The sequence below is a fragment of the Rattus norvegicus genome, chromosome 2 (assembly GCF_021556685.1).
Source record: "Rattus norvegicus strain SHRSP/BbbUtx chromosome 2, alternate assembly SHRSP_T2T, whole genome shotgun sequence".
Classification (NCBI taxonomy): domain Eukaryota; kingdom Metazoa; phylum Chordata; class Mammalia; order Rodentia; family Muridae; genus Rattus; species Rattus norvegicus.
In genome coordinates this window covers 27276470-27294746 of record NC_141535.1, presented here as the reverse complement: position 1 = coordinate 27294746, position 18277 = coordinate 27276470, and the positions used below count along the sequence as shown (strand labels likewise).

General features: G+C 45.8%; 1 protein-coding gene across 4 annotated transcripts in view; it reads right to left on the bottom strand.

Moving 5' to 3' along the window:
- The window catches only part of Ap3b1 (adaptor related protein complex 3 subunit beta 1), a 200184-nt gene extending 182271 nt beyond the window's left edge, over nucleotides 1-17913 (bottom strand). The window contains exon 1 of one of the 4 annotated variants that reach the window (XM_087621633.1): nucleotides 17660-17913. In XM_087621633.1, coding sequence (XP_087477759.1) covers nucleotides 17660-17787 — 128 coding nt within the window. In that variant the 5' untranslated portion in view covers nucleotides 17788-17913. Of the gene's footprint in view, nucleotides 1-12635; nucleotides 12920-17659 lie in introns of those variants that run through there. The other 3 variants (NM_001429216.1, XM_087621631.1, XM_087621632.1) reach the window with 3 other exon arrangements.
- Between the last annotated feature and the right edge of the window lie 364 nt (nucleotides 17914-18277).

Genomic DNA, 18277 nt, shown 5'->3' with positions numbered 1-18277 from the left:
TCATATATTTAATTCGATGAAGGCCAGCATTTGACAGCAGTGTGGAAGAAAAGCAGGCTTTACTGCTAGTCACTGGGACTTGGTGTAATCATCTAGAAGGTACCTCAGCAAAATCCACCATGGTTTAATGCTCAAGTGACTTTACAAGTCCACTTCTAAAAATTTTTCCTATAAGAAGATAAACTCACACCAAGTGTGTGCAAAAACTACAGAACTGCTTATACATGACAAAAGTAAAATTGATCCAATATCCTTCCAGAGCAGAGTAACCAACCAACCTCAAGGAATCCAATATTATGGCTAGAGACTGGACTTATTTCATATTGTAATATGGACAGATCTCAAAAATATATTAAGTAAAAAGGAAGACACTGAAAGAATGGTATGTCGGTCTGCATAAGAGCCTTTGGCGTCTTATGAAAAAGGCACTTAAGAGCTTGTGGCGATATGAGAATGGAAGTTTGCCTCGTATGTTTATAACATGTAACTAACTCCGCCCCAGCATTTCCATAATTTAACACCTTATTCTGCTGTCACATTCAGAGACAAAGTCTGGATGAAGTGCAGGTAGCTGCTGTTGTTCCCGAGTAACCACTAAGAAGCCAGCACAGAAAACAAACCGTGGAGCACGTGACCTTGCCCAGCTTGCTTTCATCAGCACGCCATCATAGCGCTGGGACTGGGAAAGCACAGAATCAAACAAAATGCATTTTAAACCCAATACTGCAAAGAACCGCGCGAGTAGCATAAACGCTGTGACTAACAATGGTGCATGACTTCCTTGCGGATCGCATTCTACCATGATGAAAACATTGCGCTTTTTTTTCTTTTAAGCTCTAAATTTTATACAAAGAAAACTGACTGCTGGAACCATAGTAAACACTGACTGTAAGGATCCTCAGTGCAGTCTGAAATGTCCGTGATAGACCCCTTCGGAAGTCAAAGCGCACTGTGTTTTCACTGAGGGTACTTGGGCTGTATTTGGTTAACATTAGCTCACGCAGATTCATCAGCTCAAAATTAATTAGTATTACAGACTAGTGTATTCCATCCAAACAATTCATCTCTGTTGGCTCCCACGCCTCGCTGCTACTGGCGTGCCACGGTGACAATGGGCACAGTGCCACAGTGACAGATGGGCATAAACTGGCATCCAAACTGTCAGTTGGTGCATCAAGGCTGAGTATCAGTATTCACTCTTCCTCCAAGAAATTCATAAACTACATGAGGGTAAATCTAAGTTTCTACAACTGTGTTAGTAAGCTATGCCAACTCAAAGCCAGATTAATTTTAAACTTTTTTTAAAAGCAAACGTTTCCAAGGCCACAGAAGGTAAGTTTCCCATCTGACGCATTGGATCAGCCTTCTGTGTAGGGAGCTGGGGAGGCCAATACGCAGTCTCTACCTGCAATAAGCTCGTCCCTGAAGCACTTGGAAAGGTATGCTTCTAAAACTCAGCCTTTAAAAGGTCAGTGGTGACGCAGTCAAGGTCTACAGAGCTGCACCAAGCCAGTTCTTACACTGCTGAACTCTACCCTTAGGAGGGGTCAGCCCCAAGATCTGGGGCAGGAAGAGACAGCACAACACTGGGAGTAGCATGGTCCACACCTGCAATTCCAGCACTCCTAGAGGCAGAAGCATCAGAGGCTCAGTCACCCAGGGCAGCCTGAGCCCACTCCAAGGAAAGGATGGTGTGGGGGTGAAATGGTAAAACCAGTGTTTTTGGTTTTGTTGTAGGTTTTTAAGTCATGTGATCCCTCCAAGTTCCTGATGAAGGCTATGAAACCTTCTTGACAAAACAAAGACTCCAGCCCTACTTGACAGGAATATAATTTTATTTATTTATTTGGTCGGGTTTTTGTTTTGTTTTGTTTTTTGAGGCAAGGTTTCACTGTGTAGCCTTGGCTGTACTAGGATTTACTCTGTGGACCAGGCTGTAACTCACAGAGATCTGCCTGCACCTGTTTCCCGTGCCACCACGCCCTGGTGACAAGAATCTGATCTAAATGTGTAAACCACTGAAGTTTACTGTGTACTGAAAATGGATACTTACCTCTAACTGTCCTTTTTAATTTTAATTTTCCTTATTATTAGTGTCTTGGGGGTGGGGCGTGCATGTGTGTAAGTCAGAGGCCAACTCTGGAGTCTGCTCTCTCCTCTGGAAGGGCTATGGGTAACTGAACTCAGCTGCCAGATTTGCAAACTTGGGCGGCAAATATCTTTAGGCACTCAGCCACCTCGGGGCCCTGTAACTGTCATTTTCACGTGGGATAGAAAGTGAGCAATAGAGGATAGGGCTGCTGGCCAAGGTGGCTGTGACCTAGACCTTAAAGTGGGGTCAGGAAAGGAAAAAGCACATTCAGGAGGAGTGACAGAAGATGACAGTACAATACCTTCGATGGTGAAGGCTCATTTGGATAAAAAAGAAGGAGCAAATGAAATAGGGGACTGAGGGGTAGCCATGACAGTGTGAAGGACAGCGGACTCTGGTGTCCATCCTAAGAACAGGGGTTATACAGCTGAGTGCTGCAGTGATGTTTTGGGGTGCACTTAAAGTTAACATTTTCTAGGGCCGTGCTCTGACACCTAGAAAGACAAGCGCACACACATAAAGGGTCCTGCACACTGCAGAGGTGAAGCAGCCCTCAACTTTCAGGCACAGATGTAAATGTCACAGCCTTCCAAAGCAAAAGGAACGGGCCCCAAGTGGTACATTCTCATCTACAGAAAGACACAAGAGCTAAAGGAGTTCACACAGACTCCGATCCAGAGGTTTCTGGCTGAGTAACTGGGCTTGTCCACAGCACTAGTGCCACAGTTCAGTCAAACAACTGAGACTACAGACCTGGGGTCAGAGGGCACAGAGAGCCCTACACAGTCCATCTGGCTGGGATGTAACTCAGTAGCAGAGCCCCTGCCTAGCACATGCAGACGCCTGGTTCACGCCTCAGAGGGAATAACACGTAAGAAGTCTGGGCAGACCTATAAATTCTTGAGGTAATAAAAGGGAAGGGCTTATACTGAAAATAAAAATAGTATATAAGGCTGAGTATGGTGACACACACCTTTTATTTTAACCCTTGAGAGGCAGAGACAGGTGGAGCTCTGAGTTTGAAACCAGCCTGGTCTACACAGAAACTTCTAGCTACATAGTGAGGCCCTGGCTCAAGCAAAGCCCATATAAGGTATTGTTGTTATTAGATTGCTGGCTCACATCTCCAAGCTGAAGACAAAGGCTATGGGGTAAGAAGCTATGGTGGCATAGAGAGACTATGGTGGTATGGTAGTTTGAATGTCCTTGGCCCAGGGAGGTATGGCCTTGTTGGAGAAAGTTGTGTCACTGTGGGGTTGGGCTTTGAGAGACCTTCCTCCTAGCTGCCTAGCTGCCAGTCTTCTCCAGTTTGCCTTTGGAACCAGACATAGAACTCTCAGTTCCTCTAGCACCATGCCTGACTGAACACTGCCATGCTTCCCACCATGATAATGGATTGAACTTGAGAACCTGTAAAGCAACCCCAATTAAATGTTTTCTTTCTAAGAGTTGCCTTGGTCATGCTGTCTCTTCACAGCAATGCAAAACCTAAGACAGGTAGCATACAGAATATGGTGGCATAGAGGCTATGGTGGCATAGAGAGGCTATGATGGTATAGAGATTGTGGTGACATAGAGAGGCTATGGTGGCATAGAGAGGCTATGATGGTACAGAGAGGCTGTGGGGGCATAGAGAGGCTGTAGGGGCATAGACAGGCTGTGATGGCATAGAGAGGCTGTGGTGGCATAGAGAGGCTGTGATGGCATAGAGAGGCTGTGGTGGCATAGAGAGGCTGTGGTGGCATAGAGAGGCTGTGGTGGCATAGAGATGCTATGATGGTATAGAGAGGCTGTGGTGGCATAGAGAGGCTATGATGGTGTATAGAGAAGTTGTGATGGTATAGAGAGGCTGTGATGGCATAGAGAGGCTGTGGTGGCATAGAGAGGCTATGATGGCATAGAGAGGCTGTGATGGCATAGAGAGGCTGTGATGGCATAGAGAGGCTGTGATGGTATAGAGAGGCTGTGATGGTATAGAGAGGCTATGATGGCATAGAGAGGCTGTGATGGTATAGAGAGGCTGTGATGGTATAGAGAGGCTGTGGTGGTATAGAGAGGCTGTGGTGGTACAGAGAGGCTGTGGTGGCATAGAGAGGCTATGATGGTGTATAGAGAGGCTATGATGGCATAGAGAGGCTGTGATGGTATAGAGAGGCCATGGTGGCATAGAGAAGCCATGGTGGCATAGAGAAGCCATGGTGGCATAGAGAGGCTATGGTGATATAGAGTGACATAAAGAAGCAGAGATAAAAAGATAAAAATAACCATTGCATTGTTGCCATTACACATATAAATTCCAATCTCTGTTCTCACTTTAATGTAAGGAAGAGGAGGTAGGCATTCCATTGCTTATAACAAATAAAAGGCTCTAAATTTTAGTGGAGAAAAGACAATAGAAATAGAGACAAGAAAAGATTAGTGTCCTAAAGTGTTACCACACAGTCCACACATGACTAGCTGCATACAGTCAGTATTGCTGAGTTTTCTAGCTGTCCCAGAACCCTGTTCATCCTTGGCTGCATCATCTGCCACTCCTCCACTCAACTAAGACACCTCAGCCATCGGCTACTCTTGGTTCCCCATCTCCCACGCCAACCTCTAGCTTCCTAGCCCTCACCTCCTCTTTTTAATTGTCAGCTGCCCACTTCCACAGCCCCAAACCTGGTGAACACCCAGTGCTCAACCTCTGCACCACGAAAATCCATGACTTTTAAAATCAGTCCTTTACTTACCCTTGACCCTCTCAGCCATTACTACTGCTGCTCCTCTCTCTTCTTGGAAACTTCTAGTTCTACACACAAGGATTTTTCCCTACTATTCTTTCCCACTCCAGTTTGGATATGTTTTTAATCTAACATTTTTCTGTACCAATATCCTAACCTTCTTGTCCAAATCGACATTCATAGCTTCATTTAACAAAACCTCAGCCTGCACTGTGAACTGACAGTTTTCTTGGAATTGGGCATGACTGCAGATTACTGCCAGAGATCAGGACAACACAAACAAGGCTCTAACTGCAGTCAGACAAGCCCTCAGTCACCACACAACCCCTTGGCTCTGTCACAGCCTCTCACCTTGTCCCCTCTCCTCTTCCCTCTTGCTCACAGACTCCAAATCTATCCTGCCCTCCTCTGTGGTCCCCTGGGCTTCTCTCTGACATTGTCTACCCTCCTCCTCTGCCCGCTCCTGCTCGCTACATTGGCATCATCTGTCCTTTCTCAAGACAGCCCAAGAATCTGTGTCTCCCTGTACCCGACACGCTTTCTCTCTGCACTGGCCGGCAAACGTCCCTGGAGCTGGCCATCTCTCTCACGGCTCATTCTCCTGTCCATCTACTGCAAATGCTCTCACACTGCTTCTCCACCACCAGGCACTGACAAACGCCCGGCCACCACAACCAAAGCATCTCCTGACCTCACTGCCGCCTCACACTCACCAGAGGCTGGCTCTGCTGCCCACAGACCTTCTAGAAACACTTCATTTCTGCCTGAAGCTCTCTCCTTTTAGGAATGAGCTTAAGAGGCTGCCTCAACAACAGAGCACTGTGAGAGAACGGGAAGGCGAGCTGGGGATGCAGCTCTGGCCCAGCATACGCACAAGCAAACAAAAACAAAACAGTAATGCTAAATAAAGAAACGTCTGAGACAAAAACTTACCACCTTCTACTGCATACTCACTGTCCCCAAATCCCTGACGCCCATGCTGAAGGACTCACCTGGTACTCATGAACTTGGCCTATCATTATACGGTCACATTAGAGGGACTTTATATAACTTAGCTATTCCAAATGTAGTAAAATAGGATTCAAAAGAAAAGTGCAGAAACAGTAATAATTTTAAAACTGAAAAAGCAAAGCAATGCTTAATGTGAAAATTAACAGTGGTCCCATAATCCTAACAGCTGGGAAAGGCCAAACTTTTTAAGAATGGGGTGGCTCTTAATGGTGCTGCAGTGGTGGTAATAACGCTACTTGCACATCAGAGGAGCACGACCGGCTGCTGACAGCCATCAGCAAACACTAACAGTTTATGTTAGGAAAGTTGACCGTCTGTATTTAACAGTGTCAGACCTTTAAATCCTCAAAACTATTCAGAGCAGGGGCTCTGCTCATCCACACTTCATCCCCAAGGAACTCAGAGGCTGCAAGCTGTAAGTAGCCGCCGGGCACGTGACCCTCTATGACAGGCTTTCCGACCAGCAGACTAGTCCCAGAGTGGTCATGCCTGAGCAGCGTGCCTTCCTGCCACAAACTCTGACAAAAGCCACATACCTGTCATCTCTGTCTTTCAGGAGGCTTGGCCTTTGTGTGTACGGCCAACTTCCACAGCTTCTCCAAACTGAATCCTATGTCTGGCTTTCCGAGCAAGCACTGATTCCTCCCTCTCCTCAACACTGGCTTTACCAAGATGATGCTGGACACCATCACCAAATGGTAACTAGCAAATGTCTATCATCAGCCTAGGTTAGGGTACATCTAGCAATCAGATTGCTAACAGGATGTTCATTTATCAATTCAAACTCGATACCCAAAACAGAGCTCAACACCTCCTTTCCTCACTCCAAACTTGCTCTATTTGTTTTTCCAACATCATACAATGCTACCATTCTCACGCCGGTCCAATTTAATATCCCAAACATTTTTAAAACAAATCTCCGTGAATTCATTACTCTTCTACTTAGAATTCTTTGCCAGCTCAAGTGTGCAAACTTTCATGACAAAGTCCAAAACTCAGCACAGTGTCCCATGAAATCACAGGCTCTCACCAGTCCTTCCTTTTCTCCCAGCTCTAAGTGAACTTTCTCATGTTCCCCAGTGAGCTCTAAACCCAGAAAGCAGCTGTCCTCCTTGGATGTTCTGCCATAAAAGCAACCTCTGCACTACTCCACTGCCCACTGTGCTAACAGCTGGCTCCAGAGGCAGACAGCCTCACTCCAGTGGGAGTGACAAACTGAGTCTTCTGTTTCAATTAAAGTTAAAGAGGTCCATTTGGCTAACAGCCATGATGAACAGCACAGCTTTGAACCTAGCAGATTCCCTCTGTGAGCTAGGACAAGTATATGAGGAAAGTCTTCATAAGACTTCCCATCCAACAACACCAATACTTAGGTAGTTCTTAAACTTACTCTTAACGTCATTCTTTCTTAAGATAATTGTGCTATAGTTAATAAGGGTTCACTCTGTGTGTGTGTGTCTGTATGTATAAAAAATATATATTATTTGCATGTCACAGTTGTTTACTCTGCGTGTGTGTGCCCCAAATGCATATTTCACCTGAAAAGCCCCACCCTGAAAGAGAAGCATAAGGTGGAGGAGTCCAAGTCTCTCTGTCATTAATTGATTCTTTCTGGGCGTGAAAGCGATGCTCACTTTAGAGCAGGTGCGCATGTGCTAAGCATTCTGTGAGGAAAGAAGTTGTCACCCCATGTTCTCTTCCTAGCAGTGTTTCTCCCTCTCCATCAGTTGGCTCCATGAACAAGGACTTAGTGACTGCTGCCATCTCACTCAAAGCCTCCTCCCCCAACATGTCTCCCCAGGCACTCTGTCTCTGTTCCCTGTACTGGAGCACACTTTACCTATAATTCTTCACTTTTCTCTCAAATCCACTCAGGCACATCACTGTACCTAAAATACTGGTCAAGATTACCAAATTCTGACAGACAGTGGTAGTGCACACCTTTAATCCCTTTCTCAGGCAGAGGCAAGGTGGATCTCTGTGAGTTTGAGGAAGGTGGATCTCTGTGAGTTTGAGGCCAGATTGGCCAACAAAGAGAGTTCTGGGACAGCCAGGGACAACACAGAGAAACCCTGATGCTGTGAGAGAAAAAAAAAAAAAAAAAAAAGATTACCAAGTTCTCCACATCAACGAACCCAAACTTACATCTCAGTGGTCACTTTCCTTGACCCATCTGTATGCTCTGACCCCATTACCCCAAGAGTGTCCCAGTGTTTAGCACTCCAATTTTGTTCTCTACCCATTCACACCCAACCCTAAGCCTCGTTCCTCCCTTACACTCCAGATCCAGATTCACAGATCTAGCTGTCTATGTACTAACTCTATACCCAATACTATCTCAAACGACACAGAAGCGTCCCTGGCCCCGTAGGTGGTGGGTTTGTTTGTCTGCTTGTCTTTATATGGCCTTCCTCACTGTACTCAGTGACAATTCTAAACTTCCAGTGCATGTGCGAAAGAGCTCAGGTGGCCAGCACTGTCTTCTTCTTACCCGTCCATCACAGCTCGAGCATCAGCAGAATGATCATCCTGTGGTTACTGCCCCTCTCTGGTCTCTCCCGTCTCAAGCCTGGGATAACCAGCAGCTCACATGGGGCCCTCTAGCTCCTTTAAGGGTAAGCAGAGTCATTCCATTCCTGTCCTCAAAGCCCTCGGCAGCATTCCTTCTCTCTCGGGCAAAAACCCTAAGCCTTTACAAGGCCCTCTGCAAGCTGGCCCCCGCCCTGCACCCCAAATCTTATCTCTTCTCATTTCATCCTCTACTGATTTATTTCCTGTTCCTCCTTTGCTTACCCAGCCACACCGGCCTCTGTCTTGATCCTCACAGAGGATCAAGTTCTCCTGCCTTGACGCCTGGGCAGCTGCTGCCTGTGGATGAGCACTGGCATGCCGCTTCCTCACCTCCGTCACGTATGTGCTTCTGGACCTTCTCCTGTCTGTCTCTACACTGCAAGCTCCACCCCGACCTCACTCTGAGGTCCTATACCCCACCCTCCTACTGCACTTCTTATCATCAGATGGCTGCGCAGTGACCTGTTCGGTGGGCATCTTTCCGAGCAAGAACTATGAACTCCACCACAGCAGGTTTTCATAGCTTATTCCTCAGCATCAACCATTGTGCCTGGAGCCTGCGAGACAGCTTACAGGGTAAAGATACACAGTACCGTCCTTCCGATCCGAGTTCAATCCCTGGGACCATTTGGTGAAATAAGAAAAGCAATGCTCAAAAGCTGTCCACTGATCCCAACATGGAATGGAACATCCTTTCATGTATGCGTGTGCACGCGCACACACACGCACGCGCACACACACGCACGCGCACACACACGCACACACGCACGCGCACACACACGCACACACACACACACACACACACACACACGCACACACACACACACACACACAAGAAGTAGCGAGGGCAAATGAGGGGGAGAGGAAAGGAAGAATATTTTTAAAGACCAATGTCTAGCATGCAGACAACACTCCTATGTGTTAAATCAATAAATTACCTCTAATATGTGTTAGTTATGGAAATATGTCTGTCATACAATTGACATGAACAGTTAACCATGTTCTAACACTGTACTTAAAACTCTCCGACAGCTTAGCTTGCAGAGTAAGTTCCAAAGCCCTTAGCCATGGAGCCCAGCCTGAGCTGGCGCCACCCTCACCCCTCCTCACCACTGAACTGTCCTGCACTAACAGCTTGCCCATCCTCACGATCATACTCTTAACCCACTGCAAGAGCAGAGATGGTGCACTCTGCCAGGCCATGCTTGAGGACCAGCCTCAGTCTCTCCCTTGTCCGGCCACCATGCTAACTCATTCTGCTAAAGAATTGTTCTGGCCTTCTGACTGGGACACCCACTCCTATCAGCAATGCGAGGGATCAGCCCACTCACAAGCAGGCGCTGGCTACAAACTGTCTGTGTGTGTGGAGCTGTGGACTTGTTGCAGCTGGTATGCTAAATATCTTCCCTAAATACAACCAGCACTGTTCATGATAGGAGACGCCGAATCATTTCCTCCCTGACTGCTCTACTTTGGCTCTTCACTTTAAATTTCCCATTTGGACTGGAGGCAATTTGTTTTTGTCAGTGGTTCATTTATACACACCAGCGCGATGCTGTCATATTATTTCACTGCGACACATTTGTCATGCTGTGAGTGTAACTTTAACGCAGTTTCTTAAAACAAGAACATTCCAGTGAACCGTCTGTCTGCTCCTTGTTGCTGCTGATGTTTAAATGCCTTCCTTCTGAGGAATGACGCTCAAAGATCTAAGTGTCTCCTAAGAGCACACTACTGCACAGCTCACCATCTGACGAGCCAGAAAGGGAGGGATTCAGATTTTTAGAAATTTCTGTGATCTTAACGTAGCCTCTATCAAGAGAGGAGCAGTTTCCTGGCTGAGTACCTGCTAAAATATAGTCAGCACGGACTCTCCTGCAGGAATAGACCGGGGGAAGCAAGGCAAAGGGGACACTGAGGGCAGAGCTCTGCTTATCGGCAGGTTTCATCACATTTAACCATCACATTTGGTTTAAGATGTATTTCAAGAATTAAATTCTATTAGTAAATGCCATCCCATGAGTATATCACACTGAAAAGTCAAGATATCCAACACAATTTAGCAGTCAGTCTATGTTTGTATTACTGTCAGGAGATAAATGACCACTATCTCTACAGGATAAATACTGTGAGCAGGGAGTCCAGCTCGTGACAGACCACAAGCTGGATCAGATCACAGCACCAAGACACACACAAACCCAAAGGAATATGTATAGAGTAATCCCAGGGTTTAATAAAATCTGCCTTTGAAAGGTATGAGGCTTAAAAGCTTGACTGACATGGAAATTCCAAGTTAATTAAACCTAACGCAGTCAAGACAAGAAGCAATGCCATGAAGAAAATGGCTGTTCCGAAACTATTGCAGGTAGTAAGCTGTCTTTTGTAAAGGGGCCACAAAAGGAGGTGCACAGGATCAAACCACAGGCTTGGCACAGAATGCTATGCACAAAATCTACCCCCAGCCACCCTACATGTGTGTGCACACACGAATGTGATGTTTGCACAGGTATGCAGGTGTCCACACCAATCACAAAAAGGTGTCAAGTAAGTGAAGCTGGAGTTACAGGACTGAGTCCCATGTGTGCTGGAGACTGAACTGCAGCCCTCTACAAGAGCACAAATGCTCCCTCTCGACTGCCGAGCTTGCTCTCTCTCTCTCTCTCTCTCTCTCTCTCTCTCTCTCTCTCTCTCTCTCTCTCTCTCTCTCTTTCTCTCTCTGAGTCTCCACTTCTGAACAGCACTGCCCACTGAGACAGTAAGTTCTAATGCACTCTGAATCCCTGAGCAGAGTAAAAGGACACAGAAATATGCATCAGGCAAAACTGTGAACCCAAAAATACTTTCCTGATCCACATGAATTATATCACTTAGTATTACAATGTGTGAGACATTTCTCCAAGTCAGCAGCTCTCCCTGTGGATTGTGTATCAGATGGCCTGCATATCAAGTATTTATACTACAGTTCCTAACAGCAGGCAGATTACAGTTATAAACAGCAATGAAGTAACTTTATGGTTGGGGGTCACCACAACATGAGGACTTGTATTAAAGGGTCACAGTGTTAGGAAGATTGAAAACCACTGCTCTTGATAAATGTTTAACAAATATCCACTGAGTTCCTAGAATGCCAAGGCCACAGAATCACTGGATAAAGTAAACATGTCGATCAGAAACACTAGAGTAAGAATAAAGGGGACAACTGAAACCATAAAGAAGCATTAAATAAAAAATAAAAACATGACACAGATTCTAATAAAACTAACATATAGATAGAAATGGAAACAGTTGCATAAACACATTTACAGCTCATCTTGTGACACAGTGACACAGTTTAAGCTATGTCAAAATAATGTTTTACTGACACCTAGAACTGGCTTGTTTTGGAAAATATACTTAAGGCCATCCTCTAAATAGACTGTCTCACTAGGCGCATGTCTACTAACTTCTTGAAAGACAGCAAAACGAGAGAGATAAAGCTGGGCCTGTGAGAGCTTCATACAAACCAGGTGAGTGTGGTCTCCAGACTCAGCAGCAGTGAGAAGCACTGAGATTAAAGACGGGAGGGAGGGAGGAACGGAGGGAGGGAGGGAATGTTCAAAGCTGCCACCACAAAGCTGGTAATGCATGTAATGATAACGCACGTAATCTAACTCCCATTTCAGGGAAACAGAGAAACAGGCAGCCCTCAGGTAGTCTCTAAAAATGCTCTTTGAATCTAAAGTAACAAATCCACTCCAACATCAGCAGAGGGCTAAACCTTTCACCTTTCAATGTAATTCAGTCAGTAGGGACGGATTGCTGAATTCCTGGTTGCTAATCTTTAATTATTACATGCAAGGGCCCGCTGCGGCCTCCATTCCATTTACCCCCTGCACTCTTTCCAGAGTCTTCTATTCAGAGGCAAATGGGTTTTATGTGCACTGCCCATCTTCTAACAGTCTGCCTGGGTGGTTCAACCACCCCCAAGCTTCCCTAGCTGCTGCTGAGAACATGGAGGCCCACCTTGCTTTCATTCGGATGTGGGTCCTTTCCTGCAGCTCTCTGGCCCTAAATAAGCTCCCTCTTTCACCCGTGTGGCAAGGCTCCTCAGACCTCAGGCTGCAGCACCAGCACTTCAGTGGCACTCTGGCACGTTTTCCTAGTTTTGATTCTAGGTTAGAAAACTCACCCTCGTTCGGTCCCTAGCTCTGAAAAAAAAGAACCAAAAAAAAAAAAAGAAAGAAAGAAAGAAAACTCACCCTCTTCTGCACACAGTGACTCATGCTTGTCATCCCAGGACTACAGAGGGGCTGAGGGAAAAGGACTGCTAATCTGTCTACACAGTGAGTTCCGGGCCAGCCTGAACAATAGGAGATCATAGCTCTAGACAGACAGACAGGAAGAATGGACAGGGAAGGGAAAGAAGGAAAGAGGAAGGAGAGAAAGAGAAAGGGGAGAGGGAAGATGAGAGCTCTCCTTTAAATACGCTGTCTTACAAAAAATCTCCCAGAACAGGCAAGTATTACCACGCCTTTCTAGAAACAAGGAAACGGAAATGTGAAGAACTCAACCAAGCTGAGCAAGAGTGATAGCTGAGCTGCTATCACTGGAAAGCATTAACTTAAACCTTCTGCCTCCTGTGACTCTCTAATAGCACAATGCTCTCTAGGAAGGGGAGACTTGGGAAACCCTGTGCTCCAGCATAACCAGCATCACACATTTGCAATCACTCGTATGTTTCTGTTGAACTGAGAGGGGAAAAGAGAGGAGCTGGATGACTACCAAACTAGTTAGATGAAAGGAGTTCTAGTCCCCTGTGATGGTCTGAATGAGAATGGCTCCCATAGGCTCGTATGTGCAATGCTTGGTCCCACTTCGTGAAACTGTTTGGGAAGGATCGGGTGTGTGCTTGTTAGAGAAGGTGTGGTTTTGCTGGAGAAGATATGCTTCTGGGACTGGCTCTAGGGTTTCAAAAGCCCACACCAGGACCAGTCTTGCTCCCTCTGCCTGCTACCTGCAGATCAGGATGGGATGTTCTCAATGACTGCTCCAGTGTCAGGCCTGTGTATACCAGGATGATCATGGACTAACACTCTGAAACTGAAGCAAACTCCCAGTTAAACGCTTTCTTTTACAAAAGTTGCCTTGGTCATGGTGTCTCCTTACAGCAACAGAACAGTAACTAAGACACTGCCATAGTACAGTAAGCCAGTTATAATCCTCAATGAACTACTTCACAGTTGTGAGAAACAAGAAAGGAGCCAAAGGCTGTACACAAAAAAAATAAGGAGACAGAATTGCTAATTTACCCTGGTTTGATCAGTTTGTAATGTATACACATGTTGAAATGCCACCATGAACACCATAAATATATATATGTATATGTATATGTGTATATATATATGTATATACATATACACACACACATATATAAAATTACTGCGTGGCAATAAAATTGTTTTAAATGATTGCTCTAATTTTTTTAATGAGATACATAAAAAGACACTTAGAAATTCAGAAGAAAATCAGAAAATTGACTAGTCTTACCCTTCATCTAGAAACTACTTTGCAATTAGATGGTAAGCCAGAAGAAATTGAAATTATTTCTTTATATATACACCCAAATGGACTAAGGTAAGGAAGGTTCTTTTTCTTTTTTTTTCTTTTTTTTTTTTTTTTTTTTGAAAAATAAAGACAAATGACTTAGGTGATAACTAAAAGCAATGGAAATATAGACTATTCCAAAATAAAGCGGCGGGGGCCAGGGGGCAGAAGTTAGCTCTTTACATTTAAAAGTGAAGAACATTGTAAGGCCAGTAAAGTAATGCACTGGGATGATTCACAAAAGCTATATGCTGAGGGGGATATGCATTCATAGGCAATGTAAGCTTCCCGTTCTGGTTTTGTTTGAAGGATGAGAAGGGTTACAAAATTTCAAATAGAGTCTGAGAACAAAAATCAGTGACTGATCAGGAAGAGATTAGACGTATTTGGAACAGTCAGTGAAGTACTAAAGAACAGAGCCCAAAACACACAACGAGAGAGTGCACGGCAGAGGACACAGGGAGCAGGGCACCCCACTCAGCCACAGCAGCAGGCAGGTTCAGGAGACTGTATCTTAGGCTACCAATCCACATCACAGCCACGCCTACTCCAACCCTAGGGCATCTGCTGCCCTCTGCTGCCCTCCTTAATCACCTACACTTACCTGCACACACACAGAGGCCCATCTCTATAACAAAAACTTCATGGCTGGCTGCTGAAGACTTTAATGTAAAAGCTAGCCAAATGGTCTCGAGCTATCTCCCAAGAAACCCAGATTGGGGAAGGGGGTAAAAATAGAAATCAAGCTACCAGAAAAGCCCTTAACTGGGAAACTTAGGAAGATTGGGAACCTTGTGTCTCTAGGCACAACAGATGACACATTACGACACTGTGCTCAAATCAGTGTCGGAAACTCAAACCCAAAGATGATGGGACTCCAGCAAAGGCCTGTTGACTAGCACGCTATCTCCTGTACCAGTGTTAACTCCTTGATCATATCTGACGACTTAAGGGACTGTTTTTATTACCAAAAACAGATACTAAGGTTTTAAGGGTAAAGGGCACGATCTAAACATAATCTCCACGGTTCAGAAGACAACAATGCATGTGACATGTGTGTAGAGAAGTGTGTGTGTGAATGTGAAAGGAAAGGGGTAAGGCAGAGAGAAGAGGGAAGGAGACAGGAGGGGCAGGGGAGCACAGTGACTGTTTTGACTGTGGCTCCAGACTGGAGAGAGAGCTCAGCGGCTGAGAGTCCACACTGATCTTCAGAAGACCCCAGTTTCAGTTCCAGCACCGTATGCCTGTTAACACCAGTTCCAGGCCTTCTTCTGGCCTCCGAGGGTACCACACAAACCCACACACCAACGCAAGTGAAAAAGTAAAATCTAAAATGATAACCAGTGACTTTACATAGAGTGGTTCTCCTGACAAATGCTGGGGGCATAAAAACTGAAATGATTTTAAAGTCAAAGACAAAAGGAAAAGAAGCTATTACAAAGTAATCCATTAAAAAGTGGAGCAAAATGGCCAGGTGTGATAGGTCACACCCAGAAATCCAAGCATTCAAGAATCTAAGGCAGAAGGATTACAAGTTTGAGGCCAGCCTGAGCTACATAGTGAGATCCTATTTTGAAAGACAAATGTTTTTAATGAGAGCTCAGGAGAGACTAGGTGGCCTCTTTCAGAATAGGAGTCTGTTGTTTTCTACACGACTGACTCCATTAAACTGCAGCTCAGTAGCCAAAATGTTTCAGTTCCTGAAAGCCAGAAGTCATATAGGATCTATGGCTACTATGCAAAACTTTAAACTTTTGGTGAGCTGTATGCATTCCCTAATTAAAAAAAAAAAAAAAAAAAAAAAAAAAAAAAAAAAAAACAACAGGGTTGGGGATTTAGCTCAGTGGTAGAGCGCTTGCCTAGCAAGCACAAGGCCCTGGGTTCGGTCCCCAGCTCCGGAAAAAAAAAGAAAAGAAAAGAAAAAATAGCATTGATTTCAAGGAGTTAATAGCATACGCAAACACATTAAAGAAAGAACTGAAAAAAAAAAAAAAAGAAAGAAAGAACTGAGATTATAATGTCTAGGTTCAAATTTGACAGCTTCGTGACCTTGGGCAAATTAACCAACTAGACTCCCGTTTCCTCACCCTTAAAGTGGAATCATGGAAGTACCAGGAACAGCCCACTAAAGACTGAGGACTAGGGATGTAGCTTGGTGGCAGAGCACTGGCCTAGGCAAGGCCCCGGCATGCAGAAACACACTGAAGATGTTAATTATGAGTGTCCATGCACAAGCACTCAAGGTTCGCTCATTTTACTTCAACCCTAACTTCAGCTCTGAGGCATGCATTCTTCCCAAATTTTACATAGCCGGAAAGAAAAAACACCTTAGATGCTTAGAGATTAGAAAAGTAGACTAAGTGTACACAAGTCACATGCAAATTCAACTACTGAAACCTTCTACTGAGGGAAATGTAGTTATAATAAACGCCTTGTTGGATCAGTCAGTCACACAAATGCACACAAAGACAGATTTACAGCAATCATGTTTTAAACATTCATATCCTGGAAATAATGAACACAAATAATTTATATGCTTTATGCAAGATGTTAGTCAATAGAGTCGAATTTTCACCTCAATTTCAACTATTAGCACCTGGGAGGCAGACACAGGAGAATGGCAAGTTCCAGTTGGGGACCAGCCTGAGCTGTCTAATCCACAAATTCTTATTTTAATTATACCCCTTAACACCCACAAGACTATCAGTCCAGTTTCCTTACCTTAAGTGACGGTTTATTATGTTTTACTGCACTATGTAACAATAAGAGATCAAAAATAAGAAAAACATAAAATGGCATGGTGGTTTGTGCACTGGGGTAGCAGAGACAGGAGGATTTCTCTGATTTTTCAGGCCAGCCTGCTCTACCTAGTGAGTTCCAGATCAGCCAAGGTTACATAGTGAGACCCTGTCAGAAAGCAAGGGGTGGGGAGGAACCACGACAAAGCAAAGCCCACCCCACCCCACCCCACAAAAAAACTAAACTAAAACTGAATCCGCTAAGGATGTTTTCAATTCTGGGCGGTATTTGCTGTGAACCCTAAGTAACTGTTTACAAAAGTGGTTAGTGATTATTTTTAAAATTCATACTATTTGTAAATAACTAGAATTAGGTTTGGTTCACAGCAACACTCTATTTAAATATTATCTCAATGCCTTAGAGGGCGGGGGAAAGAGTACTCTGGTGCAAAGATCACGGTGTAAGAAAACGCCAAAGGGTTTTAAAAAAACAAAGCTGTCATTCATAGAGAACCCCACCTCTTAGTCCTTATATTGCAGGGTCCAAATAAGCAGCAGGCCCACTCTCAACCCCCTTCCCCAAATACTCTCGTCACCTTTAAATAAATGACTTTCTCGAGGTCTGATCCTGTCCACTAGTTTGATTCACTAGTTCAAAATTCAAGCTCCTGTGCTCAGCCCAGATCAACTCTGTCAACGGTTTGGGAAGTGGAACCTCAGCTCAACAACCGGTTTTCCTTTCCCCCACCAAAGTTTGAAAACCACCGGCGTCGCCTTTGGCGTCCCCAGACGTTCCGAACAAGCCCCGCAGCCGGCGGGGCTACCCCACCCACCCACCCACTGCAGCGGGGACCGCAGGGAGGTTCCTCCGGAACCGAGAGCAGCCGGGTGGCCGCCTAGCGTCCCCGCAGCGCTCCCGCACCCCGAACCCGGGTCCTCACTTCTTCCAATCGCTGCTGAAGAGGCCGAAGGCGCCCGAGGAAGAGATGGTCGAGGTGGCCTCCTGCCCCAGCTCCGCCGCCTCCCCTCCTCCGGACTGCTCGTTGTAGGCGAAACTGTTGCTAGACATTGCGGCGGTGCCGGCCAGCGGGCGGGTGCGGGCGGGAGCTTGCGGGGTTCTCTCCGGGTGGCTGGCGTTCCGAGGACACCGAACAAAACTAGTTCTGGTGCGGAGGGGGCGCGCGCCGGCGCTTCCGGGCTCGTCACCGCTCCAGCCGGCCGAGCGGCCCACCCCCTGCGCGTGCGCACTGAGTCCGCGCGGGCCGGCGCCTGCCGCTCCGGGAGCGCTGGATTCTCGCGCTCCGGGTGTTAGAGGCCGCCGGGAAGCTGCACCCGAGACCCTTAACAGGAAGCTGTGGTTTTTGCACCGAGTTTGCCGGAGGGTAGTGGGCAAGTAAAGTACTGGATTTGAGGCCCTTGGATGCGTTTTGCTGGAGGAGATCTCAGACCCTTCAAGGTTCTTTGCTTCACTTCTGTTGTCCGCTGATCGCTCCCGGAATCCTCCTGAAACACCGAGCACACGCCAGACGAATTTAGCTTCGGTGGTCACGAGTTCTCAA